The 17,266-nt window shown below is 40.2% G+C and overlaps 1 protein-coding gene across 3 annotated transcripts in view; it reads right to left on the reverse strand.

The window, feature by feature from the left end:
- LOC131434826 (aryl hydrocarbon receptor) overlaps positions 1-17,266 on the reverse strand; it is a 698,066-nt gene that overhangs the window by 170,341 nt on the left and 510,459 nt on the right. For all 3 annotated transcript variants that reach the window (XM_058601997.1, XM_058601998.1, XM_058601999.1), the window contains one exon: positions 12,648-12,835. In XM_058601997.1, the coding sequence (XP_058457980.1) occupies positions 12,648-12,835 (188 nt within the window). The remainder of the gene's footprint in view (positions 1-12,647; positions 12,836-17,266) is intronic.

The following is a 17,266-nucleotide window of genomic DNA, read 5'->3' on the forward strand; positions in this document are numbered from 1 at the left end:
GCACTTTACGTGGAAACTTTTGATGCAAAATCGGCTAACTATTTTGGTGACTCGGTGCTAGAGGAACCAAAAAAAAAACCACTTCGCATTTGCTTTTCACCATAGTGTTGGTAGCGGCGTAAGGCAAATGTCAAATATATGAGTACCCGAGAGAGACTGTGAGTGCTATTAACTTCGATAAGCATTCGTAACCGAATGTTCGAAGTGAGCACACGCGTTTTTTTTAACAATCGACATCGGTAAGACGAATGTGCCTATCACAGCAGAGGCTGTAGTGTGTGCACCGGTTTTGTATCGGTATCGACAGTAGACGCTATTGTGCTATCCTCGGGCAGCAGTTATTTCTATTGTTTGCTACCCGCATCGCAGCAGCCAAATCTTGAGTCAAGGTCACGCTGAAGCACAACGAAGGAGTGAAGGAGCAACTCACCTAACAGCTTACCGTGACATACTGTTAAGTATTTTCTCAAACTTTTTCTTTCAACTTTTACTATTCATATATTTTCTTTTCATTTTATTTCTTTCTTTCTCATTTCAAGTGCGGGAGACTTCTTTACTCCCGCACTTTAAATATGAGTATTGATGACAGTGGGGGTGTCTCGGAGGAGGGCGAAGCTGAACGAATGAACGAAGAACATTTAGAGGCTGAGTTTGCTTCCGAGATGCCATCTACCCCTCCTATACCATCCCCCCCTCCGATACCATCTCCCCCTCCGATACCATCTCCCTCTCCGATGCCATCTCCCTCTCCGATGCCTCCATCTCCCTCTAAGATATTGCCTGCTCGCCAAAAAGTTTACCAAGACGATGGCTCGGGGGGTCCGTGGGTGGTATACTTCCGGCCCAAATTAAAGTCTCTCAGAGTTTTAAATATTGCTCGGGACCTGGAAAAACATTACTCGGCAATAAAAACAATAGATAAGGTTTCGCCAAACAAGTTACGCGTTGTTGTGTCCGACCTAAAGCAAGCAAACGAGATTGCTACCAGCGAGTTGTTCACGAAGGAGTACCGCGTGTACGTCCCGTCTCATGTGGTGGAGATCGACGGTGTGGTCCGTGACGAAAGTCTGACAATCGAAGATCTGATGAAGGACGGGGTAGGTCGTTTAAAAAACCCCGACCTTCAACCAGTGAAATTTTTGGAGTGCAAGCAATTGCACTCCAAATCGATAGATGGTAAATTTTACCAATCGGACTCATTTCGCGTGACTTTTGCCGGATCTGCACTTCCAAATTATTTGGTAGTGAGTGGAGTTCGTCTACCTGTTCGGCTGTATGTACCGCGGGTAATGCATTGTACAAGCTGCAAACTGCGATGCGGCAAATGCGGAGAGGCCCATGAGGACGATCTCTGCAGAAGAGCAGTGGAAAAGTGTTGCTACTGCGGGGGAATCCTCATGATCTTTCGGTGTGCCCTACGTACATACAGCGTGCGGAGAAATTGAAGCGATCCGTGAAAGAACGTTCCAAACGTTCTTATGCGGAAATCTTAAAAAGAACCACTCCATCGACCCCTGAGAACCCGTTTGCAATCTTGCCAGTTGAAGAGGATACCTCTGACGACCCAGGCGAAGGACCTTCCTACACACAGGTTGAAGGAAGCAGGAAAAGACAAAATCTGGCTTCTCCCAAGCTTCCTCGTAAAGGCCTCAGACTGTCCTCTTCGTCACAAAAGAACCAAACGGAAACAAAAAGTGCTGACTCAAAACCGAAGCAAACACCTCCTGGGTTCAAAAAACTTAGGGATGATAAGGAGTACCCAGCACTTCCTGGGGCATCAAAAAACCCGAATGACCCCAAAGCACAACCAGAAAATCCAACAAACGCTGGATTATTGAAATTTTCTGATATCGTGGACTGGATATTAACAGCCTTCAACATTACTGATCCTCTGAAATGCTTCCTAACTGCTCTACTGCCAACAGTAAGGACATTTTTAAAACAGTTGACTGAACAATGGCCCCTCCTTGCAGCGATCGTATCTTTTGATGGATAATTTACCACTGAGAATCGAAGATATGATCATTGTACTTCAGTGGAATTGCAGAAGTATCATCCCAAAACTTGATTCGTTCAAACACTTAATACATACTCATAATTGCGATGTATTCTCCTTGAGTGAAACTTGGCTTACTTCTAACATCAACCTCGATTTCCATAATTTTAACATAATCCGCCTGGACCGAGAAGACTCTTATGGAGGGGTACTTTTAGGGATTAAAAAGTGCTATTCATTTTATCGCATTAACCTCCCCTCGATACCGGGAATTGAAGTTGTTGCTTGCCAAATTAATATTAAAGGCAAAGATCTATGTATAGCTTCTATCTACATTCCTCCCAGAGTCTCGATAGGGCATCGTCGGCTTGCAGACATCATAGAACTTCTTCCTTCACCGCGGCTGGTTTTAGGGGACTTTAACTCGCATGGTACAGGATGGGGCTGCTTATATGATGATAATCGTTCTTCGTTAATCCAAGATCTGTGTGACAACTTCAATTTGACAAATCTAAACACGGGAGAAATGACACGGAACCCTAGACCTCCAGCACAACCAAGTGCGCTGGATTTATCCCTTTGCTCGATTTCGCTACAGTTAGATTGCAAGTGGAAGGTAATCTGTGATCCTCACGGTAGCGATCACTTGCCGATCATAGTTTCTATCACCAACCGTGGAAGACCATCGGAAACAATCAATGTTTCGTACGATTTCACGCGAAACATTGAATGGAAACGTTACGCGAACTCGATATCTGAGAAACTAGAAACATCACAGGAGCTTCCTCCGGAGGAAGAGTATACATTTTTGGCTGGCTTGATTCTTGACACCGCAATTCAAGCTCAGACGAAACGAGTACCTAGCGCGCAAACTAGTATGCGTTCTCCCAACCCATGGTGGGACAAAGAGTGCTCAGAGCTGAAAACGAAAAAAGCTTCAGCCTTCATCTCGTTTAGAAGGAACGGAACTCTAGATAATTATCGGAAATACGCGGCGTTAGAATTTCAAATGAAAAGTCTGATTAAAGCTAAGAAACGCGGTTACTGGCGAAGGTTTGTTGACGGATTAACGAGAGAAACAGCAATGAGCACTCTTTGGAATACGGCCCGTCGCATGCGCAATCGAAATCACGCGAACGAAAGCAAGGAATATTCTAACCGCTGGATATTTGATTTCGCTAAGAAAGTATGTCCTGATTCTGTTCCGGAACAGAAGATATCCCGCGTCGCGACATTGAATACAAACGAAACACCGTTTTCGATGGTAGAGTTCTCACTTGCGCTCTTGTCGTGTAACAATAGAGCCCCGGGGTTAGACAGAATTAAATTCAACTTGTTGAAAAGTCTGCCCGACTCTGCCAAAAGGCGCTTGTTGAATTTATTCAACAAGTTCCACGAGGGTAATATTGTCCCACACGAATGGAGAGAAGTGAGAGTTATTACTATTCAAAAACCTGGAAAACCAGCCTCCGATCACAATTCGTATCGGCCGATTGCTATGCTTTCCTGTATTCGGAAATTGTTGGAGAAAATGATTCTCTTCCGTCTAGACAATTGGGTCGAAACAAATGGATTGCTTTCAGGTACACAATTTGGGTTCCGCAGGGGCAAAGGAACGAACGATTTGCTCGTAAAGAACAAATGGCATCAGTTTTCCTCGACATCAAGGGGGCATTCGATTCAGTTTCCATTAACGTTCTATCTGAGAAGTTGTATCAGCATGGTCTTTCACCAGTTTTGAACAACTTTTTATATAATCTATTGTCCGAGAAACACATGCATTTTGAGCATGGTGATTTGACGACAAAGCGATTCAGTTACATGGGTCTTCTCCTCAGGGCTCATGCTTAAGACCCCTTTTATACAACTTTTACGTAAATAACATTGATGAATGTATCAACACATCTTGCACGCTAAGACAACTTGCCGACGACAGTGTTGTGTCTATTATAGGACCCAAAGCTGCCCATCTCCAAGGACCATTGCAAGATACCCTCGACAACTTGTCGACATGGGCTTTTCAAATGGGTATCGAGTTCTCTACGGAGAAAACTGAGCTGGTTGTATTTTCGAGGAAGCGAGAACCAGCGCAATTACAGTTTCAACTAGCGGGTGAAACCATAGCTCAGGTCTTCACATTTAAATATCTCGGGGTCTGGTTCGATTCCAAAGGTACCTGGGGATGTCACATTAGGTATTTGAAACGAAAATGTCTACAGAGAATCAATTTCCTTCGTACAATAACCGGAACTTGGTGGGGCTCTCACCCAGGAGACCTGATCAGGTTGTACAAAACGACGATATTGTCAGTAATGGAATATGGATGTTTCTGTTTCCGCTCCGCTACGAATATTCATTTCATTAAACTGGAAAGAATTCAGTATCGTTGTTTGCGTATTGCCTTGGGTTGCATGCAATCAACCCATACGATGAGTCTTGAAGTGCTGGCGGGCGTCTTACCGTTGAAAAACAGGTTCTGGGATCTCTCATATCGACTGCTAATCCGATGCGACATTTTGAATCCGATGGTGATAGAAAACTTTGAAAAGCTCGTCGAGCTTAATTCACAAACCCGTTTTATGTCCTTGTATTTTGACTACATGGCTCAGAATATAAATCCTTCTTCGTTTGTTCCCAATCGTGTTCATATTGTGGATCCTTCTAATTCTACTGTGTTTTTCGACACATCCATGAAAGAAGAAATTCGTGGAATCCCGGATACTGTACGCCCTCAAGAGATCTCAAAAATTTTTAATAATAAATTTAAAGAAGTCGACTGTAATAAAATGTTTTACACTGACGAATCATATCTAGACGGGTCCACTGGCTTCGGTATAATCAATGTAAATTTCACCGCTTCCTATAAACTCAGTGATCCAGCTTCAGTTTACGCAGCAGAACTAGCTGCAATTCAGTATACCCTTGAGATCATTGACACTCTGCCCACAGATCACTACTTCATTGTATCGGACAGTCTCAGTTCCATTGAGGCTCTCCGTTCAGTGAAGCCTGGAAAGCACTCACCGTATTTCCTGGGGAAAATACGGGAACAATTGAGTGCTTTATCTGCAAAATCATACCAGATTACCTTGGTTTGGGTCCCCTTACATTGTTCCATACGGGCAATGAGAGGGCGGACTCGTTAGCCAAGGTGGGCGCACTAGAAGGTGATATCTATGAAAGACCAATCTGCTTCAATGAATTTTTCAGTTGCTGTCGTCAGAAAACTCTAGCTAGCTGGCAGAATACATGGAATAGTGGAACTCTGGGACGATGGTTACACTCAATAATCCCACAGGTATCGACGAAAGCTTGGTTCCGGGGGTTAGACGTGAGCCGAGACTTTATTCGTGTAATGTCAAGGCTCATGTCTAATCATTATATGTTCAGCGCGCATCTCCGTCGTGTGGGGCTCGCTGAGAGTGGTGTCTGCGTTTGCGGTGAGGGTTATCATGACATCGAACATGTTGTTTGGACATGTGTCGAGTATTGTGATGCCAGGTCCCAACTCATAGGTTCCCTTCGGGCCCGAGGTATACCACCCTCCGTACCAGTCCGCGACGTCTTGGCAACTCGAAATCTTCCTTATATGACTCTCATCTATAACTTCTTGAAAACTATCAATGCTCAAATTTAGTGCTCTCCCTATCTCTTTCTCGCCTACAGCTCTACCGCACTCTTCTTTACGTTGCTGGAAGTATGGCCTGTGTAAACGATGCTTCGGAGCATGCACCTGCCTTGAACTGACTGAGTTGCTGGAAGCTACCCAAAAACGTCACATCAACTTCAGAACACACCAACGAAGCATCCCAATCCAGAATAATCTCTTCATTGCTACAAGCTGAAAAACATGAAGATTCATCGAACGCAAAATGTGTCTAAAAGATGTATGCCACAAACCAATGATGTATTCAAATTTCAATTCAATACTGTGTAGGTCCCACCCTCCCTATGTCCCCTTACTAACTGGGGAGTATGCCGCCCCGTAATACGGCATCCCTTTCTCTCTCCCTTACAACAAGACAATCGGCCACGTTAAGCTAAAGCAAATGAGCCTAATAAAAATTTTATTCGGAAAAAAAAACTTCGATAAACGCGGCAAGAATAGCAGCTGTATGAGATGAAAACTTTTTATCACTAGCGCACTATATGTTTTATGGGACGATTAAAAACAGCCCACGGATGCGAAATATGCGTTATTACGATTAGCACTACTGAAACTTAAAAGGTTTGTGGTGGTTTAACACTATTTGTGGGCAATTATTATTAGAGCGAAAAAGTAAACTTCTATTGACTCGGGACATTGAACCAAAAAAAAAAGAAAAAAATATATTATTATTATTATTATTATTTTTATTATCATTATTATTTTTATTATTATTATTATTATTATTATTATTATTATTATTATTATTATTATTATTATTATTATTATTATTATTATTATTAATATTATTATTATTATTATTATTATTATTATTATTATTATTATTATTATTATTATTATTATTATTATTATTATTATTATTATTATTATTATTATTATTATTATTATTATTATTATTATTATTATTATTATTATTATTATTATTATTATTATTATTATTGACATCACTACACAACGTGTACGAAATAGAACAAAGCACGCCTTGTTCGTTTTGTGTTTTCTTCTTTTTTCGGTGTTGTACATATTGTCACTCTATATGGCAATTTTAAAACTTCGACATTCATCGCCCTGTAACTGCGGAACCGGAAGTCGGATCCGGATGAAATTCCACAGTAGCTTTAAATACAGTATGAACTTTAATTCAAATCAAGATTTTTGAAAATCGGTTACAGCATCGCAGATAAATCGAAGTGAATTTAGTTTTAGGAGTTTTTCTTCTCCATTTTCGGTGCTATCGGAACAGAAAAAGAGGGGACCAGTAGTGCCGAATTAAGTTTTCATGCCCACAAACTAACAAGCTCTGCAAACTAGAAGAATTTATCACACACACGCACACATACACACAGACATTTGCTTATTTCGTAGAGCTGAGTCGAATGATATTTGACATTCGGCCTTCCGAGCCTCGGTTAAAAAGTCGATTTTCACAGTGATTGCATTGCCTTTCTATATGAGAAAGGCAAAAACCCTGCTTAGTCCACTTTGTGGAATTTTCATATATCTTGAAAAATCACCATAGATGGGGGAGGAGGAGGGTAAATGAATTTTCGAAATCAAAAAAAAATTTGATGCCAAAAGTCTTACAATTGCATGAAACGTCGAGATTTAGGCCCTTATTCTGCGAGTCGAGTGAGGTGAGATAAGTCGAGTCATCCGAGTTACGCGATTCTGACAGTTGAATGAAGTGACAAAAGTCACCAGGATGAACTTCGATGAACTCCTACCGTATTCTGGCAATCGAATCTGGGTGACAAGAGTCACTACGCAGTGAGTTTCAAAGTCGGTACCGGTAAAGCAAGTGACAGGAAGAATATTAACCGAAAAATCTTAGATTTTTTCAAACCTTTGAATTTTTTAACATGGTTTGATGTTATTAAACAACAAAATTAATTGTACCAATTATGTTGTTATGTTTTATTATGGTCTAAATTTGTAAAAATGTACTCAGCTGTTTTTTAAGAAATTTTTTCAGTTCAAAATTCAATGACAAAATATTCCATGCTGAATATTAATCATTATATATTTATTTTTCATCCAGTCTGTTGATTTAGTCTCATGCACTATTTCGATTAAACCCAACTAAAAGTTATTTAGCAGGAATTTGATTTTGTAGAAGTACAAAGAGTGCAGGAGTTGGTTTCTCTCGAGTAGCTGGCAGACAAAGTGCTAGTTTGTGTGCAGTATTTTCTGAGATCGCCAAATCGCCATCGCTAATTCTGTGCTCCTGCTACTGTATATAAAATTTAAGTGTAACTAAGAATGATTTGCAACAGTTTATGTGACCCTAAGTCATTCGAAACTCTCAGAAACATTTGACCGTTAAAAGCCAATCATCAGTCAGTCGAAAACTGAATATTCAATCTTCAGCACAGTGGCTTGGTATGAATTATTTTGTGAGAGGAAGGATGTTCAGATAACGAGATAGAAAATTATACTCAGAGCATCTGTGCCTCATGAAGACTCTAATACAAGCACACTGTACCATAATCAAACTAACACTTTAATTGGACTCGTCCTTGCCTAAACCGCAGCCATTATTAACTACTCGATATTGTTGAGAGATTAGCTGGGAAGAATACAATTAGGAATCCTGTACGATCCTTTCAACTTGAACAAGAATGTTACAACGGGTCTTTGTCCACCGGTAAGCATTTTATTCGAATGAGTGACAGTGGTCTTGACTGCAATGTAGGTAAACTTAATATCTAATCAATTAAACAAATCTTACAGTTGATATTTCGCTCCTTAGAAGCGTACTTTGCAAATAAGACCGATCGTTGAAACGATTCAGAAATATATTAAGGCCAGTAACTTGTAGCGATTTCCAGGATTATCGACATTAATTATTTATACCAACTAACGGCAATTCATACTAACTAACGGCAACGGAACTCGTGATTCGAAAAAAAAAAAAAACAAACCGGAATCCGAAAACAAATTCAACACTAAAGATTTATATCGAGAAAATTTATACCTCACAACCGGCAACATTTCCAAAATTAACCTCACAACCGGCAACATTTCCCACTCGTTTTGACGTTTGGGAAAATGAATCGTTCGTCCTTTGATGTTCACCATCTTACTCACCATAGAATGAACCTGTCACGTCACTCGAGTCGACTCCTAGAATAGGGTGACTTCAGTCATGTGACAGTGAGGTGAGATTTGTCGAGTCACGTCACTCGACTCGCTGAATAAGGCCCTTAGTGTCATCTCGAAAAATTTGTTTTTGAAAATATCGACTTTCTGAGACTTAAAAATATCAAAATGCGATATGACACTAAATTTCGACGTTTTATGCCATTTCAAGACGTTTGAAACCAAAAAAATTTTTAATTTCGGAAATCTCATGTAATTTTTCAATATCGAAAATTTTCAAAATTCAACCACCGGGCAGCACCCCTTGCGCATGCCCGATTCAGCTCAAATTTTGCATAAGGACATTTTCAGAGGTAAAAATCAATGTATTTTGTCGGTTACGTCACTTATACAATCATATCTCCGGAACCAAAAGTCACAGCCATTTGATATTTGAACTTGATCAATGGCCCGACAGTAGCTTTCAAACGAGCTTAAGTTTGTCAAAATCGATTCAGCCATCTCTGAGAAAATTGAGCGCGTAAAGATACAACGCGTTTCGTCGGTTACGTCACTAATACAATCATATCTCCGGAACCAAAAGTCACAGCCAGTAGATCTTTGAACTTGATCAATGGCCCGATAGTTTTCAAACGAGCCTAAGTTTGATAAAATCGATTCAGCCATCTCTGAGAAAACTGAGCGCATTAAAATATCTTCGAAAAGTGTGCACACACATACACACACAGACATTTTCCGATCTCGTCAAACTGAGTCGAATGGTATAAAATACTATGGGTCTCCGAGGCTCCGCTCGAAAGTCGATTTTTTCAACAATTCTAATACCTTTCTATAGAGAAAGGCAAAAACCCTTCTTAGTGCATTTAACAGGGATTTTCATAGATTTTCAAAAATCACCAGGGGGGGGAGGGTGATCATGAAGTTTCCGAAATCGAAAAGAAAAATTTAATGCCAACAGGCGTAGAATTGCATGAAACGTCGAGATTTAGTGTCATCTCTAAAAAAAATTTTTCAAAAAATCGACTTTTATGGACGTAGAAAAAATATCAAAATTTTTCAAGATCGAAAACTTTCAAACCTTAACCACTGGGCAGTACCCCTTACGTATATCCGATTTAGCTCAAATTTTGCATGAGAATCTCGATCTCGTTGAACTGAGTCGAATGGTATAAAACACTATGGGTCTCCGAGGCTCCGTTCGAGAGTCGATTTTTCCAGCAATTCTATTACCTTTCTATAGAGACAGGCAAAAACCCTTCTTAGTCCACTTAGTGAAATTTTCACAGATCTTGAAAAATCACCAAATGGTGTTATCCGACATTCAAAAAATTCAAATTCGGCTACAATAAAGCGATGTCTATAAGCGTTCCTTTTCTTAAATATTTAGAATTATTAATAGATTTTGTTCATTTCAAGGCTCTTATAATATTGTAAATATAATTAATAAATTGTTTTTGTAAAATTGTTATTTAACATAGGATAAGTTTACTAACCACTAAAAACTTAACCCGATAAATCATATAAAACCAAATTTGAAAAAAATATCGTTATCTTGTAACTTGTTAACGTTTGCATAATTGCGGGGTACTGTAGAAATGAACCGGTTCGACATTAAAAGAGGCCTTTTGTGCCCATCCCGGAACGTCCAGACCAGGCGTTGGGATTTTGGGCAAGTTCCCTTCAGGAACCGCCAAAGCCATTGTAGAATCCAATTGCAGCCGTAGTTCTTCAAAGGTTAACAAAAACATTCAATAAAATGTACCGGAAAAACCGCAACGGCAAAAGACGGCAAAAAGTCCGCACTAAAAGTTTAACCGTTAATAATTACAACCCTGAACAGCAGTCCTCATCAGTCCCCAAAGGATTTTCGTCACCGCAGAACCACAGTATCCGGCTTAGAATTTAGAGAGAGAGAGAGAGAGAGAGAGAGAAGATGTACTAAAGGTGGCGGGAGATTGATAAAGGAGATAGACGCGACAGTTGATAAAAGATAGTCGAGGCGAACGGATTGAAAAGTTAAAAGTTTCAACGGAGTGAAAAGTAAAAAGTGAAACGTGTTGAACACGAAGTCAGCCAGAGTCCAAAGTTATTACATTTGAAGTTAAACGGGGTCCTCCGTCATCCTTTCTGGCCAGTTTAATTGGAGAATTGGTTTCCCGGAGCAGCGCACGGCGATATAGCGCCAGCCTGTCGGACTAAAATCTACATCGTGAACGAATGCCGTACCGGGTGAGCGTGCATCGAGTTACGGATTACACCACTGTTCCCGACCAAGAAGGGCCACACTCGAGTAGACGGTCAAACGGCTTACATCCTCCGACCGAAATTCGACGTATTTTCAACCGCCGTCCAGCGCCATCTTACGGTCAACATAACTCCTGATCACCGTTACACCACGTGTACCGCAGGTATGTCTCCAACTCTGTCTCTCTCTCGCCCACCTTACACGACGATCATCAAAGGGCCCCACCGAACGACGATTAGCGTCGCCACAATTCAGGAATTAGAATTTAATAAATTTTGTTAAACTGATACTAGATTTTCCTTCACAAAAAAAAGAGCCAGGTTCCCTTGAAGATATCTCTTTTCAAGCCAGAAAATCCAACGGGTAAGTGTCGTGGTGACTGTGTCCTCCCAAGGTCGGATGCCGACCCTGAGAAAATAATTGTTTAAAACTGAGCTAGCTGGGTCGTGCACATAAGTAGAACTTTCAATGGGGGGGGGGGGGGGAATTTTTTTGAAATGACTTTTGGCATCCAAAAACGCCGGGCAGCACCCTTTACGCATGTCCGATTTAGCTCAAATTTTGCAAGAGGTCATTTTTAGAGGTTCTTAAACTTTTGAGTACTAGCGCTTTACGAAATTAGAGGTGATCCCAAAATATTGGCACCCATATATATAAGAGCGGTATAAATCAACGTATTTTTTCGGTTACGTCACTTATACAATCATATCTCCGGAACCAAAAGTCACAGCCATTTGATCTTTGAACTTGATCAATCCTATAGCAGCTTCCAATCGAGCATAAGTTTGTTAAAATCGGTTCAGCCATCTCTGAGAAATTGAGCGCGATAAAATATCTTCGAAAAGTGCACACACAGACATTTTCCAATCTCGTCGAACTGAGTCGAGTGGTATGTAACACTAATCGATTTTCCAGTAATTCTAACACCTTTCTATAGAGAAAGGCAACAATCATTTTCTCTCGATTGCAATAAGTGTTTATTTTTATTTGACATTTCGAGCCGCGCCAGTTGAAATCTGGCCACACTGTATTACACTGTTGGGATCTCGATTACATGGTCGGGCAAAGCAAAGTCTTTGCATTACATTCCTTTTGTGCAATTTGGCCTTTTTGTTTCTACAGACTTCGAAGCCGATTCTTATTGTACATAATCATTGCATGGCTAGTACGTATTCATTAAACCACCAACCGGGGCCAATCACATATTTGGAAGTAATACGTAATGTAACAATTTAGTCGAATTGACTTAAAAAATAATTGTTTCGATTTCGATTCGAAATGCATAATGGCAGCTAGTTTTGGAAATTTTGGTAAAAATACCTAAAAATAATATACTTTTTACGATCCAATTTAATGTTCAACAGATAACTTTAGATACATATATATATATGGGACGTTTCATTTACCGCTACAACTAGGTTCGTAGCTTACCCGTGTCAAAAGTTACGCCTCATTTAATGGAAACAGGAATGTGCCTTACACTAATTATATTAAAAATGAAAAACTTAGACACCATAGCACGGTGATTTAATGGTAAATAATTATTTTTCATGTTTTTCCACCCTAAAAGGTGATAAACTTAATAGGCAAAACATAAACTGTATATGAATATATAAACAGGTAGAAGTATTAAAACTTACTTTTGATCCATGGATACCAACGAAAAATCTAATTTATGTTTGGATTTGAACATGTTCTCCTTTTGCGGTATTTCAAGCAAACTCGGTGGTCCAAACGGAGTACAATAAGCGAATAAAGCCAATGGAACATCTTCAGCTTTGCGGTTTTGTCCGTGCAATACTTTTACTCGTCCTCGAATATCCAATCTCTGAAAGTAAGAATATGAACAATTGGATTACTTATTGGCATCTATCACTGACACATTCTGATATAACCAATTTATCACAGTTTTTGCTGTTCTCACATAGAAAGTTTATGCAGGCATTGCCTGGATCAGGGTCATTTCGCCGAAAGCCGTTTCGCCGAAAGCCATTTCGTCGAATGGTCCGAACGAGCGGCAGCGAGGTTGGACAGCACATGAACCAAAACGATGTGGCGTAGCCGCATTAGATATTTTTTCATTTTCTCTTAATAAACGGAAAATACCACCTACATTTGCCTGGTAGATACATCTATGCAATTGCTTTGATGCTTAGTAGCTAATAGTCAACAAGTTTTCTTGGGAACTACTTTCTGAGGTTCGTGAATCAATCTTTATACAAGAGTACAACAATCAATCATTATTCAAGAAGTACGAAGGTAGGTCAACAAAACGGGCGTTAACGCTATCATTTTTCGTTTGTCTTTAATTTAAATCAATTCTAATTACGATTTCAAGACGTTTTCAGGATTCGGCGAAATGGCATTCAGCGAAACGACTTTCGGTGAAATTATCTATTCGGCGAATCGACTTTCGGCGAAATGGCATTCGGCGAAACAACTTTCGGCGATATGACCCGCTCCCGTCATTGCCTTTGAAGTCAACTTTTTCATAACGGCCTTAAAGCCCATGTGTCACAAATCATTCGAACCAGTTTTGCTAGATTGTTGTTTATTTATTCGTTTATATGTGTATGAATGTGCGAGTATACATGTGACGTGTTACGTGATACTTAGAGTAAAAGGAATGGCTTCATATTTCAAAATTGCGAGTTCCGGATCTTTTATCTCTTTCCTGAACGAGTTTTTATACGCAGCGAAGTAAAAGGGAGCGAGTATCTGAAAACAAGCTTGTAAATTCTTCTAGTTGGGATATCTTATTACTATTTCTTCGCGTTTCGCCTTCGGCTTGTCAGTGCTTAAAGCAGTTCAAACTGAACTGCCATCTCGTGCCTAGCCGTTCAACTTAAACCGCTAAGCAGACGCAAAGTTTGCACTACTTATGCAAACCCTAAATAATATTGCACAAGTGCTATATTATTTCTGACGTCTGAGGCGTAAACGAGTGACGGCTTATTACTGGCCGTAGCAGAAAGTGAACATTTAGGGGTTTTGTTGGTTTGTGCAAAAAGAACATATTTTATTTCTATTTCTTCGCGTTTCGCCTTCGGCTCGTCAGTGCTTAAAGCAGTTCAAACTGAACTGCCATCTCGTGCCTAGCAGTTCAACTTAAACCGCTAAGCAGACGCAAAGTTTGCACTACTTATACAACCCTTAAATAATATTGCACAAGTGCTATATTATTTCTGAGGTCTCAGGCGTAAACGAGTGACGGCTTATTACTGGCCGTCGCAGAATGGGAACTGTTTTTATTACTCACTGGGACAATTCTCATCTGACAATAGGTCTTAATGAACTCAGCTAACTTAACAACTAAATTAATTAATAAATGATAATAATAATAAACTAACATTACAGCAATCGACGATAAAACTATAACGAAGTCGTAGTAAAGTCAAACACATTGCTGACCTCATTGAAGCGGCGACTCATAGTAACAAAATTGAGCTGTTGTTACTATAGTTGGTATTACGCAAATCAGTGTGCAATAAAGATCGAGACCCAAGATCACGTTCTGGAGCATATAGGTTGCTCTGAGATTCAGCGAGTAGTTGTTTAGAGGTAGCTTGTGATGCATGTCGACGAACGTCTAAGGATTTGTTTCCTAATTGCCATCTACATATGGCGGTAGGCTCGATGATTTATTCCACGGCAGTTCCCGTAAAGCGTAACGAACGAATTTTTGTTGCACAGCTTCCAGCCTTTGAATCCTTGTAGCGTGGCAAGGACACCAAACTACAGTTAGCAATATAGTGCATTCAAACGAAGTGGATCACGGAATTCACTTGAAATTTTGAAAATAAATCCAAGTAAGCCAATAGTCAATAGTCGCTAAGAGATGACGGCAATTTGTTGTGAATACGACTTACTTTACTATGGGGCGCCTTTTCAAAATTAGCCACATGGAAGAATGGGTAGAGCTTAATCGTGAATATCTCGACTTGTATTAATGGCTGCAGCATAATTCTTTCACTATTTCATCAAAAATTTGATCAGGAATTCAAGATAATATTTTGAACAGTGTGGAATAACCACAAACAACTGAAAAATCAAGTTTTCTGATAATTTTAAAACAACGCGGAAAACTCTTTATTTTTTATTAAGTTTTTCGCGCAAGGACGACGATTTTGAGGTAGTCAGACACATATCTTCGACTAAACGTTATAAAAGGGAACCGTGATCGGAAATCGATCATTTCTTTTTATGCGTTGGATGAAACCTTCAGGTGTCAAGGCGAGAAGACGCATTAAACCAGTTTCGCATCATTTGGCACTTCACTCGTCATCTAACACTCGATGTGGATACACGAATTACCTACTACGACTAATTTCGATTTTGTTTTATCTTTTATTCGCTGCTTTCTACCTTCCCAAGCTATGGGTAAAACGCGCCATAGATCCGAGAAGGATCCAATGTTAAGCGTCTGAAGCCAAGTGATGTACAGGTAAACGACCGTTTGCTGAGTAACAACCAATACGCTGATCTGCCAGTTGATGTCGAAGAGGAACTGCAGAAGAAGAAAAAAAATGCCGCCTTTCTACCTGTAGGGCTTCCCAAGAACTCTACGCTAGAATTTCAACGCGCTGATCAGCAAAGGACTACAAGCAACCATCCGTTTATGTACTGAAGGCTACAAAATAACTGTTCCGGCTTTGAACCACTACAAAGGAGTGGAATTGTACCTGAAGCAGACAAGAGCGAAATCCTTCTCACACGATATTGCTGCCAACAAACCTATAAAGGTTGTACTTCGAGGACTACCCGACGTGATGGAAGCCGAACTAAAGCAGGCACTGTCGGAGGCTGGACTAAAGCCTGTGATGGTGTTTAAAATAAAACGACACAAAACGGACAAAAAGTATCGAGATCAACTGTACTTGTTTCATCTGGAAAAGGGCTTCATCACCATGAGTCAACTGAAAACTATGAAATCGTTATACCATATAATCATCGAATGGCAAAAGTATAAACCGATACATCGGGATGTCACACAGTGCACGAACTGTTTGAACTACGGCCATGGAGCGAGGAATTGACACATGAAAAGTCGGTGCGGGAAATGTGCCGATTCACAGAATACCAACGATTGCCTACTAGATGACATCGCTGTAAAATGTGTGAACTGTGATGGCGACCGTCCGTAGCAAATCGTGTCCCAAACGTACTGAGTTCACAAAAATTCGACAACGACAACTGAAAAATCAAGTTTTCTGATAATTTTAAAACAACGCGGAAAACTCTTTATTTTTTATTAAGTTTTTCGCGCTAGGACGACGATTTTGAGGTAGTCAGGCACATATCTTCGACTAAACGTTATAAAAGGGAACCTTGATCGGAAATCGATCATTTCTTTTTATGCGTTGGATGAAACCTTCAGGTGTCAAGGCGAGAAGACGCATTAAACCAGTTTCGCATCATTTGGCACTTCACTCGTCATCTAACACTCGATGTGGATACACGAATGACCTACTGCGACTAATTTCGATTTTATTTTATCTTTTATTCGCTGCTTTCTACCTACCCAAGCTATGGGTAAAACGCGTCATAGATCCGAGAAGGATTCAATGGATGCTAAGCGTCTGAAGCCAAGTGATGTACAGGTAAACGACCGTTTGCTGAGTAACAACTAATACGCTGATCTGCCAGTTGATGTCGAAGAGGAACTGCAGAAGAAGAAAAAAATGCCGCCTTTCTACCTGAAGGTCTTCTCAAGAACTCTACGGTAGAATTTCAACACGCTGATCAGCAAAGGACTACAAGCAACCATCCGTTTATGTACTGAAGGCTACAAAATAACTGTTCCGGCTTTGAACCACTACAAAGGAGTGGAATTGTACCTGAAGCAGACAAGAGCGAAATCCTTCTCACACGATATTGCTGCCAACAAACCTATAAAGGTTGTACTTCGAGGACTACCCGACATGATGGAAGCCGACCTAAAGCAGGCACTGTCGGAGGCTGGACTAAAGCCTGTGATGGTGTTTAAAATAAAACGACACAAAACGGACAAAAAGTATCGAGATCAACTGTACTTGTTTCATCTGGAAAAGGGCTTCATCACCATGAGTCAACTGAAAACCATGAAATCGTTATACCATATAATCATCGAATGGCAAAAGTATAAACCGATACATCGGGATGTCACACAGTGCACGAACTGTTTGAACTACAGCCATGGAGCGAGGAATTGACACATGAAAAGTCGGTGCGGGAAATGTGCCGATTCACAGAATACCAACGATTGCCTAGATGACATCGC

This window comes from Malaya genurostris, chromosome 3, assembly GCF_030247185.1.
Source record: "Malaya genurostris strain Urasoe2022 chromosome 3, Malgen_1.1, whole genome shotgun sequence".
Lineage (NCBI taxonomy): Eukaryota > Metazoa > Arthropoda > Insecta > Diptera > Culicidae > Malaya > Malaya genurostris.